At 49.1% G+C, this 27,709-nt stretch overlaps 1 protein-coding gene across 3 annotated transcripts in view; it reads left to right on the top strand.

Annotated features, from left to right (window-relative positions):
- glra3 (glycine receptor, alpha 3) overlaps positions 1–27,475 on the top strand; it is a 42,855-nt gene extending 15,380 nt beyond the window's left edge. For all 3 annotated transcript variants that reach the window (XM_081611902.1, XM_008421609.3, XM_008421615.3), the window contains exons 2-9: positions 11,916–12,046; positions 12,265–12,332; positions 16,379–16,602; positions 18,178–18,260; positions 18,983–19,120; positions 20,773–20,987; positions 24,883–25,032; positions 27,099–27,475. In XM_081611902.1, the coding sequence (XP_081468028.1) occupies positions 11,968–12,046; positions 12,265–12,332; positions 16,379–16,602; positions 18,178–18,260; positions 18,983–19,120; positions 20,773–20,987; positions 24,883–25,032; positions 27,099–27,392 (1,251 nt within the window). In that variant the 5' untranslated portion in view covers positions 11,916–11,967 and the 3' untranslated portion in view covers positions 27,393–27,475. The remainder of the gene's footprint in view (positions 1–11,915; positions 12,047–12,264; positions 12,333–16,378; positions 16,603–18,177; positions 18,261–18,982; positions 19,121–20,772; positions 20,988–24,882; positions 25,033–27,098) is intronic.
- The last annotated feature ends 234 nt before the right edge of the window (positions 27,476–27,709 follow it).

The following is a 27,709-nucleotide window of genomic DNA, read 5'->3' as shown; positions in this document are numbered from 1 at the left end:
TATAAGCATATTTATAGAAAGTTGAGTGGAAGGAAAAAGTTCAGTATAGGGACAACTGCAGCCTTATTATGAAGCAGAATCCATTCAAGCTTCTCTAGGAGTGGACTGAGGCTGGATCCAGAACCTGGGCTGCCATTTGGGTCGAGCAGAACCAGAACCCGGATGGAGGTCCAGTCAGAGATGAGCTGGGTTGCATCAGGTCATCTGCTGGTTCTGGTTCTGTTGATGCAGGAATTCAGCCCAGAGCTGAGAGCAGAGCGATGATCATGATGTTCTGAATTCTGGGTTTTGATTCCAGAACCAGAACTTCTAGAAAACAGGCCACTCTATGTGTGATAGATCTATGTCATAGATCCGCTTCACTTCCTGACACGAGGAACAGGAAACACCGAACTCTTCCAGGCCGCCGCTGTAACGCGGGTCAGCCGCTGCGCTAAGTGGTGCCCGAGGAAGAGGAGTGATGAAGGCTGGGCGGCCTCCTCAGTAAGTGAACATTTGGCTGCAGGCGCCAGTCGACCCGGCTCTGGATGTTACGCCAGAAATCCTCCAGGTTTATTTCAGGATGTTTGTTTTCCTCCTGCAGCTGATTAACAGGAACCAGAACCAGAACCGCAATCGGGCCGGACAGGAAACCCAGATATAGGAATAAAAATACAGAATGAAATACACGTATGGAGCATTTTCACTGGAAAACAGCAGAAATAGGCTGATTTCATCCAACCCCAGTGTGTCTGTCTAGTCAAAGTCCGGTGTGTCTAGTCAAAGCCCGGTCTGTCTAGTCAAAGCCCGGTCTGTCTAGTCAAAGCCCGGTCTGTCTAGTCAAAGCCCGGTCTGTCTAGTCAATGTCCGGAGTGTCTAGTCAAAGTCCGGTGTGTCTAGTCAAAGTCCGGTGTGTCTAGTCAAAGTCCGGTGTGTCTAGTCAAAGCCCGGTCTGTCTAGTCAAAGTCCGTTGTGTCTAGTCAAAGTCCGGTCTGTCTAGTCAAAGTCCGGTGTGTCTAGTCAAAGTCCGTTGTGTCTAGTCAAAGTCCGGTGTGTCTAGTCAAAGTCCGTTGTGTCTAGTCAAAGTCCGGTCTGTCTAGTCAAAGTTCGGTGTGTCTAGTCAAAGTCCGGTGTGTCTAGTCAAAGTCCGGAGTGTCTAGTCAAAGTCCGGTGTGTCTAGTCAAAGTCCGTTGTGTCTAGTCAAAGTCCGGTCTGTCTAGTCAAAGTTCGGTGTGTCTAGTCAAAGTCCGGTGTGTCTAGTCAAAGTCCGGAGTGTCTAGTCAAAGTCCGGGGTGTCTAGTCAAAGTCCGGGGTGTCTAGTCAAAGTCCGGTGTGTCTAGTCAAAGTCCGGTGTGTCTAGTCAAAGTCCGTTGTGTCTAGTCAAAGTCCGGTCTGTCTAGTCAAAGTTCGGTGTGTCTAGTCAAAGTCCGGTGTGTCTAGTCAAAGTCCGTTGTGTCTAGTCAAAGTCCGGTCTGTCTAGTCAAAGTCCGTTGTGTCTAGTCAAAGTCCGGTCTGTCTAGTCAAAGTTCGGTGTGTCTAGTCAAAGTCCGGTGTGTCTAGTCAAAGTCCGGTGTGTCTAGTCAAAGTCCGTTGTGTCTAGTCAAAGTCCGGTCTGTCTAGTCAAAGTTCGGTGTGTCTAGTCAAAGTCCGGTGTGTCTAGTCAAAGTCCGGTGTGTCTAGTCAAAGTCCGGTCGGTGAGGCTAATTTCGTAGCATTTTCTGGTGACGCCTCTGAGTTTTGGTTCTTGTTCAGCGAAAAGTTCGACAGACTTTGTTCAGATCTGCTGCTGGAAAGACGAACATTTTGATAACTTGGCGGTGATGAAGGGAAGCAGCTGTTTCTGGGCCACAGAGCTTCCAGAAGCGTCTCTGCCCCCCGCCCCCCACCGTGCTGCCCCCCACCCTGCTTCCTGCCCCCCCACTGCGCCGCGCTATGCAGTCATGCATTATGCATGTCTGGGTGCAGCAGGCGGATCGGCCGTGTTGGAGGTAGCGGCGCGGCCCGGAGGCGCCTGACCTCATGCCGGAGCAGCAGCAGCTGATGACTGCGCCGCGTAATGAGCAGATGCTTTGCTGGAGCAGAAGGCAGCCAGCATGCATATTTCAGGCTCGGCGCCGCGGCGAGGCCGCTGCGTGTTTCACCTGAGCGTTCGCTCCGCTGGCCTCCAAACACGGGAGGAAATCCAGGGAGCAGAACAGATGTCGGTCCGTGTTTCCAGGAGGAACGGTTTAGCGACCGGACGGAGCCAAATGGCTTTTTGGTGTTTGGATGACGCTCCGCCGCCGCCGGCTGAAGAATCACTCAGAGTTCCTGGAGCATGAAGCTATGAAACACGACGGTTACTAAAGTGTTCACAGATGAATCGGTCCGGTTCACAGAAACGATCTGCAATCAGCTGCAGAAACATCAGAGTGGATTTTCTTCCTGTTCGGTGAAAACTGGAGCAAAACGCCGAGCAGAACCCGGAACGACCCGGAACGTTTTCATGAGAAACTGGCAGCAGAGCCACGAGGGGAACGAGCAGCGAACAGTCAAAGCCCGGGAACAGTCAAAGTCCGGGAACAGTCAACGTCCGGGAACAGTCACAGCCCGGACCAGTCAAAGCCCGGGAACAGTCAAAGCCCGGGAACAGTCAAAGTCCGGGAACAGTCAAAGTCCGAGAACAGTCAAAGTCCGGGAACAGTCAAAGTCCGGGAACAGTCAAAGCCCGGACCAGTCAAAGTCCGGGAACAGTCAAAGTCCGGGAACAGTCAAAGCCCGGACCAGTCAAAGTCCGGGAACAGTCAAAGTCCGGGAACAGTCAAAGTCCGGGAACAGTCAAAGTCCGGGAACAGTCAAAGCCCGGACCAGTCAAAGCCCGGGAACAGTCAAAGCCCGGGAACAGTCAAAGCCCGGACCAGTCAAAGCCCGGGAACAGTCAAAGCCCGGGACCAGTCAAAGCCCGGGACCAGTCAAAGCCCGGGAACAGTCAAAGCCCGGGAACAGTCAAAGCCCGGGAACAGTCAAAGCCCGGGAACAGTCAAAGCCCGGGAACAGTTAAAGTCCGGGAACAGTTAAAGCCCGGGAACAGTCAAAGCCCGGGACCAGTCAAAGCCTGGGAACAGTCAAAGCCCGGGAACAGTCAAAGCCCGGGACCAGTCAAAGCCCGGGACCAGTCAAAGCCTGGGAACAGTTAAAGCCCGGGAACAGTCAAAGCCCGGGAACAGTCAAAGCCTGGGAACAGTCAAAGCCCGGGAACAGTCACAGCCCGGGAACAGTTAAAGCCCGGGAACAGTTAAAGCCCGGGAACAGTTAAAGCCCGTTCCCAGACTTCTTTTGTTCAAATGAAAAATATTTGAAACTGAAAAAAATCTCTTGAATCTAAAAGGTAAATTTGGAAAACTTTCCAGTTTGAACCAGTCTGAACCAGTTTGAACCAGTTTGAACCAGTCTGAACCAGTTTGAACCAGTCTGAACCAGTTTGAACCAGTTTGAACCAGTCTGAACCAGTTTGAACCAGTCTGAACCAGTTTGAACCAGTTTGAACCAGTCTGAACCAGTTTGAACCAGTTTGAACCAGTTTGAACCAGTCTGAACCAGTTTGAACCAGTCTGAACCAGTTTGAACCAGTTTGAACCAGTCTGAACCAGTTTGTGGACGGCTCAGGCCTCGTCTCCGGGTCGGAAGCTGGTCTCGTTTTGCTGAGCATGGCCTGCTGATGGGGGCGTTATGTAACAGCAGCGGGTGGGGGAGGGGCGAGGGTCTCCAGAGGCAGAAGCCTCTTCTCTTCCTGTCGGTCTCATCAGATCGTACTTGTGACAGACGTCTCGGGTCCGGTTCCGGTCCGGATGCCAGGCCAGGTTTTCCATGAATCACCAGGAAGCGTCATCGGTTACCGGGCGGAAAGTCACACTGGGTCCTGAGATGATGACGGTTCTGGTTCTCAGGGTGTCCAGGTTTCATCTCCCTCAGCTGATTGGTCGGATGGATCAGTGCTGGCAGTACTGGTTCCCAGTCCAGCTGTCCAGTCAGAGGACGTCCCACCAGTCTCCGCTTCTTCAGGCTCCAGGACTGCTGGCAGCCATTTTGTTTATTTTGATGTTCTCGTTACTTAAGTTTGGTTTTGAAAACACACCGCATCATTCCCACCAGCCCAGTCCGCTTTAATCCAGCTCCAGTCCACCTGTCTAGTCAAAGTCCGGTCCGGTTGGTGAGGTATGAATGCTAAGCTAACTCTGGTCCTCCAAACCTCGGTCTGGGTTCGGTTTGAATGTGAACGCCAAGCGGACCAGAGACGCTCCAAAAGCAGGAAGTGGACTACAGCGCAGGGCATTCTGGGTAAATCCAACCAAAGCTAACATGCTAGCCTAGCGCTAGCAGCAGAAATGGCTCCTGGTCTTTAGCCTAAAGAGAAATCCTCCAACCGCTAAAATCCTCCATCTTGTTTCCATCTGGTGAAGAAGGAAGTTGCTCTCAGTGTCTTCAGAGGTTTTGGTGTCGTTTCCTTCAGTGGCTCTTGGTGCAGCGCCCCCACAGGCCAGGAGGGGAACAGGTTGCTCAAATGGCATTAATACAGCAGAGGGTCCGGACCGCTGGAGACGGGTCAGAACTGGACCGGATTATTCTAAACTCTGGTGAATTTCTGACCCGTTTGCTGAAGACAAATGCCCAGAAACAGAACCTGAGTTTAGATTTGATCGTGTTCGTTGCTCTCATCAGGGAAACGACGAAACTGTTTGGACTCAACGAGCCAGAACCGTCTGCTGGGTCCGGCTCTGTTCAGGTTAGGAAACAGAACCGCTGTCTTAACCAACTTCAAAATAAGAGCATCAGTATAAAATCAGTCAATTATCGAAACTTCAACTTTACTCAACTGACAGTTTATAAAACAGCCAGTAAATCAGAGTTAAGCTGGGATTTGGGAGCACAGATTGTGCTAAACGTTAGCACAGTTAGCATGTGTGCTAAGCTTAAAATTAGCTCTGATATTAGCACGTTCGCAGAAGGATGGATGGATGCTGGCGGAAGCAGAACTTCAGTTAATCTGCAGAATCGGTTTCATGATTGTCCAGCGTTGATTTTAAACTCGGCATGAATGAAACTTTACTTTTTCAGAAAATCCACATCAAACGTTTGTTTTAACGCGTCGCTGCTGATTCAGTTCAGCTGGTTTCTCTGTGTCTGAGAAGCTCATCCATTAAACATGAGGACTGGATGCAGCTTCAACCAAGGAGCCGAACTGGAAGGCCAGGAAGGGAGGAAGAGGAGGACGAAGAGGAGGGCGAGCTAAGCAGCTTAGCATGCAGTAATCTGACATCTCAGCTGGAAGCTGCTGTGAAGCGTTCAGAGGATAAACGGCGCTGAAACGGACAAATTAAATAACAAGATTAATCTGCTTGTTTAACTCCTCGTCAAACATCTGGAGGTGATGAAGAGGAGGAAGAGCGTCCTTCGTCCTCTGGATGTTTATTGGCTTCATGTAGAAAGTCCCCCGGCGTCGGTTCGATGTCCGGTTCTGGTCCAGGCTCTCGTCACGTGACCTCTGACCCTGATATGAACTCATCAGACTTCAGACCCATCACTGAGGAGGCGGCGGTTCTGCAGCACCGGGTCGTCTGTCGTCGACCCATCATGGAGTCAGGATGCTAGTTACACGATGAAGAGTTTACTCGTCTTCCTCAGAGACGGATTCCTGCAGACAGAACAACCAGAAGGAAATCCATGTTTCTGCTCCTGGTTCTGGTTCTGGTTCTGTCTGGTCCGGGTTGAGATGAGAGAAGCATGATGGGAAATCCAGCCTGGAGAACCGCCGAACATCTGAAGCTACTCCATTTCTGTTTGTCCTCTTAGATGGACTCCAGGTGACCTCTGACCCCTCCCCGGTTGGCGAGGAGCTACAGTCGCTGCTCTGAGGTCTTTCCATCGGCGTTGTGTCGGAGCGGGATGCTCAGGGCAGTGGAGCGATAAACTTTCATAGAACCGAATGATTCGCTGAATTTAATGAAGTCTAATCCACGACAAAACGCAGAATTTCACAGAAATATCTGCTTAGAAAAACAGACGACGTCCAATAAAAATAATAACTCGAAGCTTAGCGCAGCGTTCAGAACCAAGGGGGACAAAAAGTCTCTGTCAGCAAACATTTAACTGGAAACACAAGAATACAACAACTACTCAGAAACATAGAGAAGGAGCTAGCTGCAGTTAGCTTGGAGCTAGCTAGCTGCAGTTAGCTTGGAGATAGCTAGCTGTAGTTAGCATGGAGCTAGCTAGCTGCAGTTAGCATGGAGCTAGCTAGCTGCAGGTAGCATGGGGCTAGCTAGCTGCAGTTAGCTTGGAGCTAGCTAGTTGCAGGTAGCATGGAGCTAGCTAGCTGCAGGTAGCATGGAGCTAGCTAGCTGCAGTTAGCTTGGAGATAGCTAGCTGCAGTTAGCTTGGAGATAGCTAGCTGTAGTTAGCATAGAGCTAGCTAGCTGCAGTTAGCTTGGAGATAGCTAGCTGTAGTTAGCATGGACCCTAACCCTAAGCCCCTAGTGGAGTGGGTCCCCTCAGGAGGCGCTAACGCCTTTGAGCTATAGGCTAAGGAAATCGCCACGGTGATCCAGTGGGCAGTCCGTTGCTTGGACACTGGTTTTCCATAATGGTTCTTGGCCCAAGAGACAAACAACTGGTCACTTTTCCTGACCTGTTTTGTTTTCTCTAAATACATATCCAAAGTACTTACAGGGCAAAGGTCGTGCAGTTTCTCCTGCTCCAGTGAGAAAAAGGGGACGGGGATAAAAAGCCACAACTCAATTGGAGAGTATGACCCCAACACCTCAGGCTCAAAAGCCGGGTTGGGCAGCAAAGTCAGCCTAGTTTTGTCTGGAGGAAACCTCATACAGGATGGTTAACGCATGGATTCCACCCACACGCTCTGTGGAGACCAATGCCAACAGAAGTGCTGTTTTCAAGGTTACTATTTTTAATTCAATCCAATCTAGAGGCTCGAAGGGTGAGGCAGAGAGAGCATCCAGCACCAGGGGTAAATCCCATGAGCCCCCGCAGGAACCGGCCCACTAGGGATGCTGGCCTGCAGGCTTCCCCTCAAAACCCACATGGCAGGATGAAACAGCTACTGACAGTAGAAAAAGCTTTTCCCTTATCAATCAGGTCCTGCAGAAAAGCTGAAAGCACAGCCACAGAACACTGACAGGGGATTTCCTGAATTTCAGAGCACCATTTTTCAAAAACAGACCATTTGTACTCATGCAAAGATCCTGAATGGAGCTCTAGCATTGTGGATTGTCTCAATAACTCTGTGGGAGTCCAACAGACTGTCGATCGAACCACACAGGCCCACAAAGCCAGCCTTTCTGGGTGGGGAGGAAAGTTTGTCCTCGTGCCTGAGATGGCAGATGAGCCGCGGCGCCGGCTCGACCCGGGTAACTGACGGAGACCGACCCGGGTAACTGACGGAGACCGACCCGGGTAACTGACGGAGACCGACCCGGGTAACTGACGGAGACCGACCCGGGTAACTGACGGAGACTGATAGGTATTTTCCTAGAACCTACATAAAAGAACCACAGACAACGTATATGAGTTTTTAGCCGACTTCTGCAGAAGGAGAAAAACTCTGTCAGCTCCTCCGAGCCGTTCACAGAGCGTTCTCAAGATCTTTGAGTACAGCTTGTCTTTTATTTTCAAACTTCAAAGAGGGAGGATAGGCAAGATAGACAGCAGAGAAAAAACAGCAAAGGTCGTAAAACAATTTATCTAAACAACTAGCAACCCAGTTCCAGATGCGATATCTGATCTACGGCCTGAGCCCGGTTCAAATCTCGGTCAAACTGTTTCACATGAAGATGAACAGGCAGCTGTGACCCCCAGGTCAGTTAATACACACTAAAGAAGAGAACACTTTAACCTGACTAACATTAGACTGAATATGAACTAAAGTAACAACAAAATGATAACACCAAAAAATCTCTAACAGAGACCGACCCGGGTAACTGACGGCGACCGACCCGGGTAACTGACGGAGACCGACCCGGGTAACTGACGGAGACCGACCCGGGTAACTGACGGAGACCGACCCGGGTAACTGACGGCGACCGACCCGGGTAACTGACGGAGACCGACCCGGGTAACTGACGGAGACCGACCCGGGTAACTGACGGAGACGGCCCGTCTCCATACCGTCACAGTCCAGCACCGAACGGCCAGCCACTGGCTGCTTCTCCTGGAAGGGCTTATTGCGCCAGGAGACGGCTAGTTCTTCCAGCAGCTCCGGAGAAACCGGCAGGAGTTTCCGTGCTTTTGGCAGCTTTTTACCGTCGAAGTGGGAGCGAACTACCTCGGCTTGAACCTCGGGCCACTGGATGGCGAGCTGTGCAGCGGTGCGTTTGCACACGGCGTGCAGTCAAAGTCCAGTTCTGGAGAGGATGAGCCTTCAGGACCGGGTTGGCCTGCGCCAGACACCCGACCCGACAGCGGAGGAGATGGGTCATCATCCTCATCGTTGTCCGAATCGAGGCCGAGCTCGGGGACCCCGGATGGCAGCGGGTCCACGGAGTCGAGGCCCAGCTCGCCCCGGCTCCCGCACCGTCTGGCCCGGTGCTTCTCACCGTCTGGCCCGGTGCTTCTCACCGTCTGGCCCGGTGCTTCTCACCGTCTGGCCCGGTGCTTCTCACCGTCTGGCCCGGTGCTTCTCACCGGTTCTCCATGGTCAGGTCCTCTAACCATAGAGAACCTGCTGCAGTGCAAGCAGGCAGGTCTCAGAGACAAAGGCTGCTTTGGGCCTGTTTCAGCCCGAGACGCACCAGGCGTGACGGGTGTCCCCATGTTGGTGCACGGGCAGGTGAGCCTGTGGGCTCTTCTCCACATTACTAGATGACCTGACGGTTTCCATGTTTCGGGGAGATGGGATGGCCGAAAAGCTACTAAAAAGAGAAACAGCTGGCGACAGCTAAGCTGTGGTTGGACCATGGAGGGGGAGGCGTTGCAGCTTCCCAGTAGGTATCTTATACTCGTAACCTTCCGGTGAGTCGCCGTTTTTTAGGGGGTATTTCCACCAGAGAAGCGACTCGCTGTGATACCGAACAGAAATCCACAGCCAAGCGCCTGGCGACCGAGTTTGCAGACAGAACACCGTCAGCAGTTACAGGAGAGCCGGTTGGAACTTCTGCTCATTGCGAGGAAAAGGTTTGTGAATAAAACGCCTGCTCAGCGTCAGCTGCCCTCTCTATGCTATGAAGGACAACTGCTGGATTCATTTACCCTGGTAAATAATGGGGACCAACCGGCCCCACACAGTAAAACTGGTATCATTTGCCTCGGCCCTCGAGCGCACGAGGGTTAAAGCCGCAGCCCTCCGTCTCCAACGCCAAACCATGGATTGGTTCAGGCCGACCTGCAGAGCCTCCATGTCCCTCCTGCCCTCCCACATCTTCAGCCTCCATGATGAGTTGAAACGCTTCTTGCCTGCTGCTAGCACGGGCCTGTTCTGAGTGAAAATCTGCGCTTTCTTCTCTGACTTCCAGTGATTCTGTCCTGCTACAGAGCCCCCTGCTGGTTGGAGGACAAGCCGCACCGGGCAGAACGGTTCAAAGCCAGGAAAAAAGTAACGATAGCCTGAAAATACGGAAGATAACTTTGGTGAAGGAAACGGAAACACTTTTCAACATCTTGTGGAACCATTAATGTTCCACAGCAGATTGTTATGGTCATGAAACAACAGGAAATGTTAATGATTTGCTCATAATTTCACCATAATCAGTAACTAATCAGGGTGATAAATGTGGTCAAAACGGAAAAAGAGGAATTTAGGAAGCAGTGAAACACGTATTGGGTAAAATAGTTTGTTTCCTGTGTTTGTCCCTCCAGGCTGCCGTAGTTACAGCAGCCTGGAGGTTAAAGGGCAGATGATGAGGTCATGTGGCTGCTCTGAACTCTGACCTTAAATCAGCTGCTGGGCCTCAGAGCAGCAGGAGAACAATGGCTGCTGGAGCGAACCAGTGAGGATGAAGAGGGAGGATGAAGAGTGAGGATGAAGAGTCCTGTTGAAGCAGCGCCGCTGTCGCTGAGCTGGCAGGTTAATCTGGAGGTTCTGGTTCTGCTCGACCCGGATGACAAATGAAGTGATGAAGTTTCAGGATCATCGAGCTTCACTGTGGCATTTAGAGATCTACCGCACACACACACACACACACACACACACACACACACACACACACACACACACACACACACACACACACACACACATACACACAATGCCAGCAGTGGTCTGGGATGAACCCGAGGTGACCTGATCATTAACTCAACATCAATGGTTCTGATTGGTCGACACGCACTCAGCTTCTAGCCGTTAGCTTAGCTTCTAGCCCTTAGCTCAGCTTCTAGCCGTTAGCTTAGCTTCTAGCCCTTAGCTCAGCTTCTAGCCGTTGGCTTAGCTTCTAGCCGTTAGCTCAGCTTCTAGCCGTTAGCTCAGCTTCTAGCCATTAGCTCAGCTTCTAGCCGTTAGCTCACCCACTAGCGTTTAGCTCAGCTTCTAGCCGTTAGCTCACCTACTAGCCGTTAGCTCAGCTTCTAGCCGTTAGCTCAGCTTCTAGCCGTTAGCTCACCTACTAGCCGTTAGCTCACCTACTAGCCCTTAGATCAGCTTCTAGCCCTTAGCTCACCTACTAGCCATTAGCTCAGCTTCTACCCCTTAGCTCAGCTTCTAGCCGTTAGCTCACCTACTAGCCCTTAGCTCAGCTTCTAGCCGTTAGCTCAGCTTCTAGCCGTTAGCTCACCTACTAGCCGTTAGCTCAGCTTCTAGCCGTTAGCTCAGCTTCTAGCCGTTAGCTCACCTACTAGCCGTTAGCTCAGCTTCTAGCCGTTAGCTCACCTACTAGCCATTAGCTCATCTTCTAGCCGTTAGCTCAGCTTCCAGCCGTTAGCTCAGCTTCTAGCCATTAGCTCACCTACTAGCCGTTAGCTCAGCTTCTAGCCGTTAGCTCACCTACTAGCCGTTAGCTCAGCTTCTAGCCATTAGCTCAGCTTCTAGCCGTTAGCTCACCTACTAGCCGTTAGCTCAGCTTCTAGCCGTTAGCTCACCTACTAGCCGTTAGCTCAGCTTCTAGCCGTTAGCTCACCTATTAGCCGTTAGCTCAGCTTCTAGCCGTTAGCTCAGCTTCTAGCCGTTAGCTCAGCTTCTAGCTGTTAGCTCACCTACTAGCCGTTAGCTCAGCTTCTAGCCGTTAGCTCACCTACTAGCCGTTAGCTCAGCTTCTAGCCGTTAGCTCACCTATTAGCCGTTAGCTCAGCTTCTAGCCGTTAGCTCAGCTTCTAGCCGTTAGCTCAGCTTCTAGCCGTTAGTTCTGCTAGCCGTTAGTTCTGCTTCTAGCCATTAGCTCACCTACTAGCCCTTAGCTCACCTACTTGCCCTTAGCTCAGCTTCTAGCGGTTAGTTCTGCTAGCCGTTAGTTCTGCTTCTAGCCATTAGCTCACCTACTAGCCCTTAGCTCACCTACTAGCCGTTAGCTCAGCTTCTAGCCGTTAGCTCACCTATTAGCCGTTAGCTCAGCTTCTAGCCGTTAGCTCACCTACTAGCCGTTAGCTCAGCTTCTAGCCGTTAGCTCACCTACTAGCCATTAGCTCAGCTTCTAGCCGTTAGCTCACCTATTAGCCGTTAGCTCAGCTTCTAGCCGTTAGCTCAGCTTCTAGCCGTTAGCTCAGCTTCTAGCGGTTAGTTCTGCTAGCCGTTAGTTGTGCTTCTAGCCATTAGCTCACCTACTAGCCCTTAGCTCACCTACTAGCCGTTAGCTCAGCTTCTAGCCGTTAGCTTAGCTCTCTGATGAGGATTCCTATTATTTTCCAAACTGAGTTGTTCTGAATGAACCTCCACCTGTAAAGTCCGGTGTAAACCTCACCGCTGCAGCCAGGGGGCGCTGTGCCGCTGTGAAAGCCGTTCTTCCTCTGTGTCTCCGCAGCGTGAGCCGCTGTAAGGAGCTGGACGGCGCCGCCAGGACGCGCCACGCCCCCATGTCTCCCTCCGACTTCCTGGACAAACTGATGGGAAGGACGTCGGGATACGACGCTCGGATCCGACCGAACTTTAAAGGTTCTGTTCTCATCCTCACACTATCGATACATTATTATAATTTATTGATAAGTTTGCGGCTGATATTTACCAATATTAAACACAAACCTGTTTTCTCATTGTCTGAAGTTAAATTCCAGCATCGGCTCCATGTAAACATTAACTATAAAATCCTTTTCTTTAAGATTTCTGGTCTCAGAGTTGGATGCATGTTGGATGAGCTGCTGTTTCCTCCTCAGGTCCTCCGGTCAACGTTTCCTGCAACATCTTCATCAACAGCTTCGGCTCCATCGCTGAGACCACCATGGTGAGTGACGGGACGTTTTCCCTGTTGGCCCCGCCGAGCTGTTAGCATCAGCAGCTTGTTGACAGAACGACATGAATAAATCTGAGTTTTTTAAAGTGCAGCGTGTTTTTAAAGTGCAGCGTGTTTTTAAAGTGCAGCGTGTTTCCGCTCCGTTCCCAGGCGGACAGCAGGTCGTGTCGCAGCGTTCTGCTAATTAATGTGATTCTTTCTTTATTCATGCCCCGGAGCTGTTAGCCAAAGTTTCTGACGTTTACGCTTCAGAAGCTGAAGTTTCATGAACTTCAGCTTCACTATCTTCTCTGCACGGAAACAGAAACCAAACTCCATTTCCTTCTCCTTTTCTCCTGGTCTGATCAGCGAACCTGAAGGTTCTGGACGGGTCTCACATTCAGGCCAGAAGCTGATGATGATTGTTATTATCTAATCCGGCCGGTTTGCAGTCCCTGGGTTGATCCTGAACTTCGTCCCGCTGATCAGCTGCATCAGCTGCATCGTCTCAGTCTGTTGGCTACATAAACATGAAGACAGATTATAATCTATGATTATAGCAGCATAAAGTCACGACTCGCCTCCACCGGCAGCTTTACGTTTTCACAGACGCTCTTTGCCGTCGTTCTCGGTCCGTGGAGTTTAAAAGATGGAAGTAGAAAAACCCAGACAGACGCAGAGAAGGAAAAGAGGAAACATCCGGAAACTGGTGGCAGCAAATTATATAAAAAGTTTGCAGCCTTTAAAGAAAATGGAGCGCCTGGTCAGCAACGCCGAGTTCAGACGGTGAGGCTGACGGATCGTCCACCTGCTGGACCCGAATCCAGATGTTAGAGAAATCCCTGTTTCCTAAAGCTGGACTGTGGGACGCAGTGCGCCAAGAATCCAGAAGGTCAAAGGTCATTTCATCACAGGTTCATATGTTGCTATGGAGCCTGCCTGTCTGTCGCCAGGGGCAACCAGGAAGCTGACCCCCGGCCTGCTGCTGGTGGAGCAGAAACGGCTCTGGAACGTGTTAGCATCCAGGTTCTTCATCGGGAACGCCGGGAACGCTGGGAACGCCGAGGCACAAAATGAAATCGATTTCAGATTTATGTGACTTGATTCCAAGTCACATGACCTGATTGACGCCTCTGGTCTTTCATGATCGATGGGACTGAGTCCGTGTGGCCGGCGCTGTGGCGGACTCAGTCCTGCTGGTCAGAGCGACTGGGAGGCCAGGAAGCGAGGTGGTACCAGGCGGTCCGCGGGCCCGGCTTGGTACCAGGCGGTCCGCGGGCCCGGCATGGTACCAGGCGGTCCGCGGGCCCGGCATGGTACCAGCGGCGGTCCAGGTCGCTGGGCTCGGCATGGTACCAGGCGGTCCGCGGGCCCGGCTTGGTACCAGGCGGTCCGCGGGCCCGGCATGGTACCAGGCGGTCCGCGGGCCCGGCATGGTACCAGCGGCGGTCCAGGTCGCTGGGCTCGGCATGGTACCAGGCGGTCCGCGGGCCCGGCATGGTACCAGCGGCGGTCCAGGTCGCTGGGCTCGGTCGGATTCTCTACATCCGCTCAGACTCCATCAGGAAATCGACTGGAGCCAAACAGAACCTCACTGGTACCAGGAGTGTTTTATTTTGAAAACTGACCACAGCCTCTTCCTGTGTGTGACCTTTGGAGCTGTGATGCGTTCACTGCAGTCGGGAGGTTTTGGGCGCCGTGGCGACGGACCGGTCTGGGTCGTGTAATGAAGCTGCAGCTCGGTAACCTGCTGCTTGGTTCTGGTGTTTCAGTTTCATCAGAAACAGCAGAATGATGAGTGCAGAGCCAGACGAGGTAAAGATGGCGGCCGGAGACGGAGATGTGAGGAGACAGACGAGTGGACAGGAATAGCAGATGTGCTGCAGAGACGCTGAGCGACTCTGACAGCAAATACTCTGGAGTGACACGAAGTCAAAGCTGCTGCTGCCTTCCTGTTACTCACATCGTCTTTAGGAGACGCTCGTTCAGGAGCCGGGCGGCCAGTCCGGTGGTCCAGCTGCTGCTGGACCCGGACGGTTCCTGCATCAGAACCGTGTGGCTCAGCGATGGCTGAGGCTCAATGAGATGCTCTGAATTAGACCAGAGGTCAAAAATAAATTCACACCAACTAAAATCTGAAGCTGCACAAAACTTTAAATCACATGGAAACATCAACACAAAATGGCGTCATGGCCGTTATGAAGAGACATGACTTCACTGACAGTCATGTTTTCACCGCGTTAGTCATCCATTCATAATGTCAGCTGAATATAACATCTAGCTTGATAGCAATATAATTTACTTCTTATTTATTAGCTTGTTAATATTTAGTTAGCAAGTTTGAGGTAGATTAATACTTGCTAATTAAATATTAAGCTTGCTAGTAGAATATCAGTTTCTATTTTCATTTCAACTTTCATTTCAACTTTCTTGAAATGTTTTCTTATGCTAAATATCTAGTTTAACTGAATATGAGCTAAATATTTAGCTGGTAATATAAATATTTTAACACACTAAATATTTAGTTAGCAAGAGAAATGTTTTATCAAGCTAAATCTCTAGCTTTGATCTAAATATTTCACTAACAGGTTAAATATTTAGTTAGTTAGCTAAATGTTTAACTTGCTAACTAAATATTTAGCTGGCTAAAAAAACATTAAATTTGGAGCTAAATATAAAATCTAGCTTCCAAAAAACTAAATATTTGGTTTCATATATAGAAGAAACGATGATTTCATGTTAACTTCTAAGTGTTTTCTGCTCTGCTGGGAGATCTGACCACAAACTGGTGTGTGTGTGTGGTGTGTGTGTGTGTGTGTGTGTGTGTGTGTGTGTGTGTGTGTGTGTGTGTGTGTGTGTGTGTGTGTGTGTGGTGTGGTGTGTGTGGTGTGGTGTGTGTGTGTGTGTGTGTGGTGTGTGTGGTGTGTGAGTGTGTGTGTGTGTGTGGTGTGTGTGTGGTGTGTGTGTGTGGTGTGTGTGTGTGTGTGTGTGTGCCTCTGGCTAACAACCTGTTTCAGAGGAACGATTGTTTTCAGTTGACTTTCATTATTTATCGGACGGACTGAATTCTTCGTAGCAGTCCGTGTCGCCGTGTCGCTCCTGCGTCTCTCCGGCTTCCTGTGGTGTGATGAGCCTCGGCGCCTGGATGCTGCAGGCGGTTAAATGTCAGCTAAAACAGCTTGTTGCTCCTGGACTCTGGATTCATTTCTGGCCACAAATCCTGGATTTCACTTCATATTCAGAGTTTTGCTTTTTGTTTTATAAAAACTTTCCTGTCAGATCCGCAGGTTAGTCTCATGTCAGGCCCGGTTTAACCTCCACGCTCCCTTAAACGACACCAGAAACATTCATATGTGAGACAGAACCAGCAGGTTTGACCCAAACGGACCAGAACCGAGCCAGAACCAGAAGGAACATTTTACACTCAGGAGAGATCAAACCTGAGCTCTGAGATCAGCGGCGCCTTGAGGAAACGTTGGTCCGGCTGCTGGTTCTGGATGTTTCTGTGCTCGTCATGTTTGGACCTTCAGGTACCGAGTCCAAACAGCAGAACCTCCTGGTTCTGACCCGGAGACGGCGGTGGCGCCTGGAGGTGGCGCTGCAGCGCTGCTGAACTCACCTTCAGTCACCGTCACAGAGGAAAATCTGCCCGGAGACACAAACATCAGCCTCTGATTGGCTAAACCCCCCCTCAGCAACCTCTAAAAAAGTAAGAAGTAAACTTTATCTACTTACAGAAACGTTAACAAAATGCTTCACCCAGAACATAAAACATCAAACAGAACAGAAACAGAGTAGATCCAACATTAGTTTAGCTAATTAAAAGTCAGTTTGGATCAGAATATTTTCCGGTTTTTACGGGTTTGTCAAACTGGTGACGTTAAAATCTTGAGTTCATTCGTCATCAGTTCGTTTCAGCCTGGAATTACAGCCGATGGAGAAAATCTGGGATCGACTCGCCATGTCTGCTGCAAGCTTCTACGCCCAAAGTGTCCCTCTGACGTCAGAGCAGAGGTTCTGATGGTTCTGGTTCTGCTGACCCGGTTGTCTCCCTCCAGGACTACCGGGTGAACATCTTCCTGCGGCAGCAGTGGAACGACCCGCGGCTGGCGTACGCCGAGTACCCTGACGACTCTCTGGACCTGGACCCGTCCATGCTGGACTCCATCTGGAAACCGGACCTGTTCTTCGCCAACGAGAAGGGAGCGCACTTCCACGAGGTCACCACCGACAACAAGCTGCTGCGCATCTTCAAGAACGGCAACGTGCTCTACTCCATACGGTGGGTCCGAATCACTCAGACTACAGCGCATTAGAGCAGGGCCGGCCCACACACATGCCTGAGGGCCTCCACACCACCAGGGGGCCCCCAAAAGCACCAAGCTAGCAAGATAACTACACATGTAGTTAAAATAACACTGAAAAAGGCAAAGTAAATGCTATTACCATGGAAAAACACTTTCCAAAAAGTATATCAAATACGTTTTAATATTGTTTACTGTAAATTTATTGTTTATTAGCTGATGTTACTTTCAAATAGTTGAGATAATATGACTCATTTAAACACCAATCTGCATTTCAAAATCCAAATGATTTTCTTTAGTTTGTTTCTCATATAAAGTTAAATGCAGCGGCCAGCTAGTCATAAATGATGCTAATGCTAACAGCAGGAATTATGAAGTGTCTGGTGCTAATGGGCTGGGGGCCCAAATGAAAATCTGCTGAGGAACCCAGGAAGGTTTGGGCCGCCCCTGGCGCAGCGTTCCTTACTCCGGCAGGAAGTGAGCGTTTCCATGGCGACCAGGTGGCTCTACATGGCTGCGTTCTGCTGAGACGATGAATCTGTGGGGGGAATATTCTTTATCTGCGCTGTGAGGCTGCAGCGCCGCATCAACATGCATGATTACCCAAACAGAGCACAGCGACCCGAACGGGCCGGGATAACATGCGACACGCTAACCGCCCTGGGCGGCGGGGACACGGCAAAAACATGGGATTAAACATTTAAATACTCTGGGGACAAACTAACTGCTGGAAAGGGAATTTCTGTTCAGGGCTGATGATCTACGGAAGCTCCTTTGTTTTTCTAAATGCACTAAAAACATTTTATTGTACTTCTGACAATAAGATCTATTTTATTTTATTGAATTTTATTAAACATATATAATAATATGTATTTTATTCCTCACAAATTTTACACATTGTTTTTTTCCTATCCTCTCATGAGCAAAAACATTTTCCTCAAGGTGAAAAAAACCTTTTTTAACTTTATGCTGCGCCATTCCCACCGGTTCTGTTCAGCCCGCTTTAATCCAAATCCAATCCGTCTGTCTAGTCAAAGTCCAGTTCAGTTGGTAAAGTGTGAATGCTAACCGACCTCTGACCTCTGGTCCTCCAGACCTCGGTCTGGGTTCGGTTTGAATGTGAACGCCAAGCGAACCGGAGACCGCTTAATAAGCAGGAAGTGGACTACAGAGCAGGGCATTCTGGGTAAATACAACCAAAGCTAACATGCTAGCCTAGCGCTAGCAGCAGAAATGGCTCCTGGTCTTTAGCCTAAAGAGAAATCCTCCAACCGCTAAAATCCTCCATCTTGTTTCCATCTGGTGAAGAAGGAAGTTGCTCTCAGTGTCTTCAGAGGTTTTTGTGTCGTTTCCTTCAGTGGTTATTGGTGCAGCGCCCCCACAGGCCAGGAGGGGAACAGGTTGGTTTGACTCAGAGCAGAGAGAAAAATGTAATCAGATTTAGAAAATGTATCTTCCAAACGTTGATCCTCAGTCCAGATGAATCGGTTTCATCTCCTCTGTTCTCCAACATGGAGTCTAATTTAACCCGTTTTCTCCTTCTTGTCCTGCAGACTGACGTTGACGCTGTCGTGTCCCATGGACCTGAAGAACTTCCCCATGGACGTCCAGACCTGCATCATGCAGCTGGAGAGCTGTGAGTCCCATGGACCCGCCTCTGTGGTCAGGAGCGCATTGCGCCGCCGCTGCGTTTCGTCATTCGCTACATTAAGTTCTGGTTCTGAACGAGGAAATGCTACAGACCTCCCTGAGGCTGCAGGTGGCGAGTCTGAGCGGCGGCTGGAGCAAGCCTGGAAAAACCTGGAAGAGTCTGGAAAAACCTGGAAGAGTCTGCAGAAACCTGGAAGAGTCTGGAAATTTAAATTGTCCTATTGTCCCAACAGTCCAGTTTGGTGTCTACATCACTCAGCACCATGTTCTGGTATAAAACCATCTCACTCAGACATGCCCCCTGGTGGCGAGTCCGGAGCTGGACTAGAAAAACATGGCTAGGATTGGTAACAGCGTTTCTTTTTTTAAAGTTGCTACATTTGTTGCTTTTTTGAACAAAGAGCTGCTAAATTAGCAACGTTGCTTGGTTGGCGAAATGCTTTTTCCACAACCCTTCTTGACCTCATTGCACATTTAGCCACGTCCCATACATCTCTTGACTCCGCCCACTTTTGTTGAGTTTTTCAAAATTTGTCCGTTGGCGTAGTTTTTGCTTTAGAGGGTCTCACTTTTGAGATGGCAGAACCCAACAGAAAGAAGCAGGAACAAAGGTCCATTTGGACTTTGAAGAGATGGTTCTGACCCACAGATTGAGACAGAACCGGGCTTTCTGGTCTGGGTTTGACCCGCTTCTTCTGCCTTTTCCAGTTGGCTACACCATGAACGACCTAATCTTCGAGTGGCAGGAAAACGGGCCGGTCCAGGTGGCGGAAGGCCTCACGCTGCCACAGTTCATCCTGAAGGACGAGTCGGACCTGAGATACTGCACCAAGCACTACAACACCGGTACACACACACACACACACACACTGGTTTACAGTAAGACTTGGGACAATTGGTTTCATCATCACTTATGGGGACCTCCATTTCAATTGACTTCCATTTATTCCTACAATCTAAACTTAACCTAGATTTAATTTACACATAACTCCCAACCTTATGGTGTCCCAACTTTTTGCCAAGTTCAACATCTTAATGAAATTTCTGAAGACAAAAGTTCTGTAAATCATTGTAGATCAAAAACATAAAAAGCATCTCAGAGGTTTGCCAGATTTAAAACAATAACAAACAATTTCCTAATTTTTCCAGGTTCATTTTTATTGTGTATTTTTAGCAACATGAACAGGATATGCCCCGCTTTTGCTTGACTTCACCAAGCAAATAAAATAGCCATATTTAGGTCTGAATTTGAGTAAAAGTCACTGGATGTTTTCTAGTCTCTTTTACTATTAAAGTAAGTAAAATTCAAAGCAGAAACCTGGATGAATACTTTGTGTTGTTAAACATATTTTCCCTTGTAAGATGTTCAGTTGTCACTGCAAAAGGCATCAGTGAAAATGTCTCCTCCAACATCGTTTTTAAAAGTTTATCTGCATTAAACCACCTGGCAATACGAATTTAAGCAGTTCTTGAATTGTGATGCGGGCCACGTAAAATTGTTCCAAGGGCTGCAATTGGCCCTCAGGCCGCTTTTTGGACAACCCAAAAACAGTATGGCATGTGTTAGTAAGATGGTCCTTACAGTGTATCAAATGCAAAGTCCCACACACACACCGCCGGGCCACCGGTGTCAGAACCAGCCAGCTGCCAGGTTCTATCCGTTCTGTTGGTGCCGCCGGCTGTGAGGAGAAGTGGTTTCTTGATGCCCAGGATGATGATTTTATCAGATCCGATCAGAACTCAGGGTTCGGGCCGGCATGGACGAGGTGTCTGTGACCTCCGGCCCCACACGGTGTCAGCGGCGGTTTGGTTCTGTGGTTAGCGAGCCGGCAGTGGGAGGAGGCCCAGTAGAACCATCAGCTCAGTTCAGGCAGAAAGCAGCAGGCGGTTCTGGTTCCGTCACAAACGGTTTCATCCCATTTGTTCCAGATCCGCAGCTACGCGCTCACAAAGTTAACAGATTCTCAGAATCTCACCGAGCCGGTGGGGAGCCGTTTGTAAAATTACACAGTAAAACATTAACAGCAATAATTTGATTTATTTAGCCTCTTATAAGAGAATAAAATAGGTTTTAAAGTCATATTTCCACCGTATCATTCAATAATTTGTGGATGTCGCCGTTCCAAACTAAATATTTAATTCACAAATTAAATATTTGTGAATATTAATTTGTGAAAATTAAATTAAGTTAAATTAAATATGTAACTGAACTGAATGAATAAACAGGAAGCCAAAGTTTGATAGCCGCTCCAGCGCAACCTAAGAGTGAATCAAACATGAACCGGAACAGTTCTGGCTCGACCGCAGGGGCAGATGTTGCTACAGTGGCTAACTGTTCAGCTAACACGTTGAAAATATCCAGAGGAAAATAAACGATGATAAAAATAAAACATTACCTGAGCGCCGTATGGTTCAGAACCTCTTACTGAAGCATTTTTGACCCAATATTAATGCTTTAATCTGGAGTGTAACCATGGTAACCGCCCGCTGCGTTGCAGGTAAGTTCACCTGCATCGAGGTCCGGTTCCACCTGGAACGGCAGATGGGTTACTACCTGATCCAGATGTACATCCCGTCCCTTCTCATCGTCATCCTGTCCTGGGTCTCCTTCTGGATCAACATGGACGCCGCGCCGGCCCGTGTGGCGCTCGGCATCACCACCGTGCTCACCATGACGACGCAGAGCTCTGGCTCCAGAACCTCGCTGCCCAAGGTCGGTACCGGTTCTACTCGGGTTCTGATGTTCTACCTGAATGTCTGGATGTGTCGGATCTTTGGGCCGACTCCCATGCATGGATCCAGAACCGCCACACTGACCCGCTACCGAGCCAGCCCCAGGCATAAGCAGACTGAGCTGCTGTTTCTCCAGGACTCCTGGATTATTATTGTTAATTCTAATATTAATAATAATTAATTCTAGAGCTAAACGTGAAGTTTTTATTTGAACAACCTTGAAACTTTAACTGATTTAAAACTGAAGGAAAAATCCAGAGAAATATTTTAATGTCATGAATTTAATTATTTCTGCTGCTTGGGTCCAATATGGACCTCCGTTTTGGACCCAAACACAACGGGTCCACAGCAGAGGACTCCATTTTGGAGTCCAAATGCTTGAACGACTCCAAGCAAAATGGGAGATTTTTTAAATTTGTTAGATAAGTAGCAAACTAAATAGTTAACAAATTAATTATTTACTTTCCAAACAAAACATTTTGCTCAGACCTACATATTTAGCTTCTTAACTACATTTATTTTTAGCTTTCTAACTAAATATTTAGCTTATCAGTGAATTCGCTGGCCAATGAGCGAATGTGGACTGTCAAAATAAAAGCTGGGTTTTGCAGAACCTAAACTGGTGCTGGCTGAATCAGGAATCGTTTTATCTTTGTCATTTGGATTCTTCTGCTTGGGTCCAAACTGGAGTCCTGCCCGGTTCTGATGAAGCTGATCTGGTCCAGAAACCCGCTGGTTCTACCCGGGTGATCAGAACTTCAACAGAACAATGCTGTAGGCGTTCGTCCCTTAAGCCCAGGTGTATGTAAATATCTGAGCCAGGATTTATTAATCCAAACTGCTGAACCGTCAGCTTCCTGCACAGCCACTGCCTGGCCACTAGATGGCGGTGTGGGGTCATCAGAGCCTGAACCTGAAGGAGCAGAAAGTTCTGACTCGTCTGCTTCTGACGGCCCACCGGGCCGGACCTCCAGAACCGTTCGGGAAGCGTTGGCTCCTCTCTTCCTGCCCTGCTGGAGCGTGAGCGGCAGTCTGTTCTGTTCTGTTGCGTAACTGCGCTGCTGCTGGCGGCGGCCTCAGAGCGGTTAGGAGGTTCCTCATGTTCCCGCCGCTCAACAGCACTTTGCACTCCGGGATGAACTGAATCCATCGCTGCAGGAACGAAGCTGCAGCTTCTTCTCTTTTTTAAAACAAAAAAATAATAAAACAAGAACAATTACTATAATTATAGTAATTTAGAAAAAGAAGCTGCCTTCATTTTTAAAAAATTATTCTAGAAAAGTTTAACTGATATCCATCCATTTTCTAACACCTGGTCCCTCAGTGGGTCAGGAGGTGCTGCTGCCTCTCCAGCTAACGTTCTGGGCGAGAGGCGGGGTCACCTGGACGGGTCACCAGTCTGTCGCAGGGCAACACAGAGACACACAACCTCACACCTAGGGAGAATCTGGAGAAACCAATTAACCTGACAGTCATGTTTCTGGACTGTGGGAGGAAACCGGAGTACCTGGAGAAAACCCACCATGCACAGGGAGAACATGGAGACTCCATGCAGAAAGACCGGGAATCGAACCCAGAACCTTCTTGCTGCAAGGCAGCAGCTCTACCCACTGCACCACTGTGCAGCCCATAACTGATATAATTACAATAATTACTCAAAAGAAGCTGCATCTTTGTTTTTTTTGTATAAATTTGAGTAATACAATTCTAATGATTTTAAAAACAAACTTTGTTTTTTTAATTCAAAGAAAAAAAACTTAAACTGAAAAGAGTAGACAGGCCATCCATCTTCTAAAAATGTAGTTAATTTAATACAAGAGGGAAGTGTGTGTTGCTGTGTGTGTGTTACTGTGTCTAACTGTGTGTCTGTGTGTGTGTGTTGGTGTCTGTGTGTGTTGCTGTGTGTCTGTGTGTGTTGGTCTCTAACTGTGTGTGTTGGTCTCTAACTGTGTGTGTTGGTCTCTAACTGTGTGTGTTGGTCTCTAACTGTGTGTGTTGGTGTGTCTAACTGTGTGTGTTGGTGTGTCTAACTGTGTGTGTGTTGGTGTGTCTAACTGTGTGTGTTGGTGTGTCTAACTGTGTGTGTTGGTGTGTCTAACTGTGTGTGTGTTGGTGTGTCTAACTGTGTGTGTTGGTGTGTCTAACTGTGTGTGTTGGTCTATAACTGTGTGTGTGTTGGTGTGTCTAACTGTGTGTGTTGGTGTGTCTAACTGTGTGTGTGTTGGTGTGTCTAACTGTGTGTGTGTTGGTCTATAACTGTGTGTGTGTTGGTGTGTCTAACTGTGTGTGTTGGTCTCTAACTGTGTGTGTTGGTGTGTCTAACTGTGTGTGTTGGTGTGTCTAACCGTGTGTGTTGGTGTGTCTAACTGTGTGTGTGTTGGTGTGTCTAACTGTGTGTGTTGGTGTGTCTAACTGTGTGTGTTGGTCTATAACTGTGTGTGTGTTGGTGTGTCTAACTGTGTGTGTTGGTGTGTCTAACTGTGTGTGTGTTGGTGTGTCTAACTGTGTGTGTGTTGGTGTGTCTAACTGTGTGTGTGTTGGTGTGTCTAACTGTGTGTGTTGGTGTGTCTAACTGTGTGTGTTGGTGTGTCTAACTGTGTGTGTTGGTGTGTCTAACTGTGTGTGTGTTGGTGTGTCTAACTGTGTGTGTTGGTCTATAACTGTGTGTGTGTTGGTGTGTCTAACTGTGTGTGTTGGTGTGTCTAACTGTGTGTGTGTTGGTGTGTCTAACTGTGTGTGTTGGTGTGTCTAACTGTGTGTGTTGGTCTATAACTGTGTGTGTGTTGGTGTGTCTAACTGTGTGTGTTGGTGTGTCTAACTGTGTGTGTGTTGGTGTGTCTAACTGTGTGTGTTGGTGTGTCTAACTGTGTGTGTTGGTCTATGACTGTGTGTGTTGGTGTGTCTAACTGTGGTGTCTAACTGTGTGTGTGTTGGTGTGTCTAACTGTGTGTGTTGGTGTGTCTAACTGTGTGTGTGTTGGTGTGTCTAACTGTGTGTGTGTTGGTCTATAACTGTGTGTGTGTTGGTGTGTCTAACTGTGTGTGTTGGTCTCTAACTGTGTGTGTTGGTGTGTCTAACTGTGTGTGTTGGTGTGTCTAACCGTGTGTGTTGGTGTGTCTAACTGTGTGTGTGTTGGTGTGTCTAACTGTGTGTGTTGGTGTGTCTAACTGTGTGTGTTGGTCTATAACTGTGTGTGTGTTGGTGTGTCTAACTGTGTGTGTGTTGGTGTGTCTAACTGTGTGTGTTGGTCTATAACTGTGTGTGTGTTGGTGTGTCTAACTGTGTGTGTTGGTGTGTCTAACTGTGTGTGTGTTGGTGTGTCTAACTGTGTGTGTGTTGGTGTGTCTAACTGTGTGTGTTGGTCTATAACTGTGTGTGTGTTGGTGTGTCTAACTGTGTGTGTTGGTGTGTCTAACTGTGTGTGTTGGTGTGTCTAACTGTGTGTGTTGGTGTGTCTAACTGTGTGTGTGTTGGTGTGTCTAACTGTGTGTGTTGGTGTGTCTAACTGTGTGTGTTGGTCTATAACTGTGTGTGTGTTGGTGTGTCTAACTGTGTGTGTGTTGGTGTGTCTAACTGTGTGTGTGTTGGTGTGTCTAACTGTGTGTGTTGGTGTGTCTAACTGTGTGTGTTGGTCTATAACTGTGTGTGTGTTGGTGTGTCTAACTGTGTGTGTTGGTGTGTCTGTGTGTGTGTTGGTGTCTCACTGTGTGTGTTGGTGTGTCTGTGTGTGTTGCTGTGTCTAACTGTGTGTTGCTGTGTGTAACTGTGTGTGTGTGTTGGTGTCTCACTGTGTGTGTGTGTTGGTGTCTCACTGTGTGTGTGTTGGTGTCTCACTGTGTGTGTTGGTCTCTAACTGTGTGTTGCTGTGTCTCCAGGTGTCCTACGTAAAGGCCATTGACATCTGGATGGCCGTGTGTCTCCTCTTCGTCTTCTCTGCGCTGCTGGAATACGCCGCCGTAAACTTCGTGTCGAGGCAACACAAGGAGCTGCTGCGTTTCCGGCGCCAACACAAGAGCAAGACCAAGGTAGCAAACCAAGCGCTGAGAGGGAACGCTGCCCCCTGCTGGCCAAACGCTGCCGCTGTGCCGTGGCTGTCAGCCGGTTGTGTGTGTGGTCATGTGATCACCCCCAGCTGTGACGTTCATCCTGGCAGGATGAGCATCAGACCGACCCGCGTTCAGTCGACTGTCCTCTGCAGAACCAGAGGAATAAAAACCAGGAATTAAAACCAGACACATTTTTATTCTCTGGTTCCTGTTTATGATTCCTGATGGAAACAACATGGAGAACTGGAACCAGAACCATGGAGGAAACGGACCGGCGTCCGCCTCACAATGCCACGCAGCATTAGGGCCAAAAATATTATCATTATGACGAATATTAGTCTGAATATTGGAAAAAACCTGTAAAATTTCCAGAAACAGTGTTTTAAAGTTGCTATGACCTGCTGTGAGCAGCTCAGTGCGGCTGATTCTTTCCTCTCAATCAAATCAGTCGTTTGCAGAATCGTTTCAAAGTTCTGCTGATCAGATAAGACGAGAAATTTATTTATGAAACGGATCCAGAAGCAGAACTCCACTCATTTTCCCTGTCGTTATTGTTGTGTAAATAAAATATTATTATTCTAACATTTTGACTTTATTCCTGTAGTCTGAGTCTCCATCGACCCGTTCAGCGATCCGGGTCGGACCAGCGTCCACTGAGCCGCTCTCTCTCATAAACGGGTCAGCACTCAGATGTTTGGTTCTGGTTCTGCCTTCCAGTCCATTTGGGTTCTCTTCCTGTCTGTGAAGGTCCAGGTCAAACTGTGTGGCCTAGTCAAAGGAACGGCTTGTTTCTGTCGGTGGCCTTGAATCGAACCCTGAGAGACTCCGTCAGTGATTGGCTGACTGCCCAGAGCTGCCTGAATGCTGGCTCGGTCCGGTCCGGTCCGGTCCATGTTTTCCCCTTCGTGGTTCTGTCCTCATCACGCTGTGGGTCGGTAGAACGGCGCCGTCGACCCGAAGGCGCTGGCCCCGTCCCGGCGCCGCCGTACGGATCAAAGAGCCGGATGAACAGCCTCGGGGCGAAACCGCTCTGCATGTGTCGCCATCATGACCCAACCGGGCCGCCGTACGCGCCTCCCTTTGGACTTCCTGAGTTTCCTGAACCAACAGAGAGCCAAGGATCAGTTTGACCTCTGACCCCATGGCTTTAAAACCCGAGAGTCTCTGGGAACCGATGCCACTGCATTATTGTTCATGAGAACAAATGGGGTTAAAGTTCAGACCAGCTTCCGCTACAGTCTGCCCCCTGGTGGCCAGAGGAGGAAGACGTTTCTGCCATAAGATCAGAAATTAATTTTAGAAAAGAAAAAACTTATGAGAAAATAATTAACATTTTCTATGATTAAAGCCAGAAATTTAAGATGTCAAAAGTAAAATAATTTCTGAAATTATGAAGTGATAAAACTAACTAAGTTTCCTGAGATGATAAAATCCGACTTTTCATCTAAAACCTGGATCAGAACGAGTCTGGACCCAGGGGAAGTTCTGATCCAGGAAAAGAACCGGTTCTTCCACATCTCAGACTTCGGACTTTAGAAAGTCAGAAAATATTCCACTTGTAACATCAAGATGTCTCGTTTTTCGGTCAGTCAGGATTAATCTAATTAGTTCGCTGAGGAATTTGGAGACAAATGGAAATCAGACGTTTACATTCGTCTCCACAGATCAAACATTCTGGGTTTCCTTCAGTCTATTTCTGCTAACTGCTTTAAAAAGTTTCTACCTGAGGAAACCCAGCAGGGGGCGACAGTCGAGAGGAAAACCTCCCCTTTAACAGGAAGAACCCTGAAAAAGAACAAAATGTTCATCGAAGTAGCAACAAGTCATGTACACTGGAGAGTAGTAGAAGAAGAAAGTGAAGAAAATGGGTCAGTTTGACCTCCACCAGTCCAGATGCTAAGCCGATGTTATCAGGCATGTTTTTACTGGAGCTAAAGCCACTTCCTGAGGAGCGCTACGGACAGAGGGTCGATACGACTTCAAACAAAGGGTTTGTCTCTTGACCGGTGTGACCTTTGACCTTGTCGTCTTGGTATTTCCCACAGGAAGTGGAGGTCCAGGAGAGCCGGCCGGCGTCTGCAGCTGCGGCGACCTCCACTCCCAGCAGCACCAAGGACACCAAGGTCAACGCCAACAACGCCGTGGGAGCTGTCAGCATCTCCCAGAATGCACCTGGAGGAGGAAGGAGCACGGAGGAGATGAGGAAGCTGTTCATCGACCGAGCCAAGAAGATCGACACGGTGTCGAGAGCCGGGTTCCCTCTGGCCTTCCTCTTCTTCAACATCTTCTACTGGGTCCTCTACAAGATCCTGAGACACGAAGATTTCCACAAGCCCTGAGGACGAGGAGGACGGCGGCGTGTCCTCAGAGGACGGCGTGTCCTCAGAGGACGGCGTGACCTCAGAGGACGGCGGCGTGTCCTCAGAGGACGGCGTGTCCTCGGAGGACGGCGTGTCCTCGGAGGGCGGCGTGTCCTCGGAGGGCGGCGTGTCCTCGGAGGACGGCGTGACCTCGGAGGACGCCGTGACCTCGGAGGACGGCGTGACCTCGGAGGACGGCGTGTCCTCTGAGGACGGCGTGACCTCGGAGGACGGCGTGTCCTCGGAGGACGACGTGACCTCGGAGGACGGCGTGACCTCGGAGGACGGCGTGACCT

This window comes from Poecilia reticulata, chromosome 1 (assembly GCF_904066995.2).
Source record: "Poecilia reticulata chromosome 1, P_reticulata-male-v2, whole genome shotgun sequence".
NCBI classification, from domain to species: Eukaryota; Metazoa; Chordata; class Actinopteri; order Cyprinodontiformes; family Poeciliidae; genus Poecilia; species Poecilia reticulata.
Note: the sequence above shows the minus strand (reverse complement) of the source record. Positions and strands in the feature narration are given on the sequence as shown.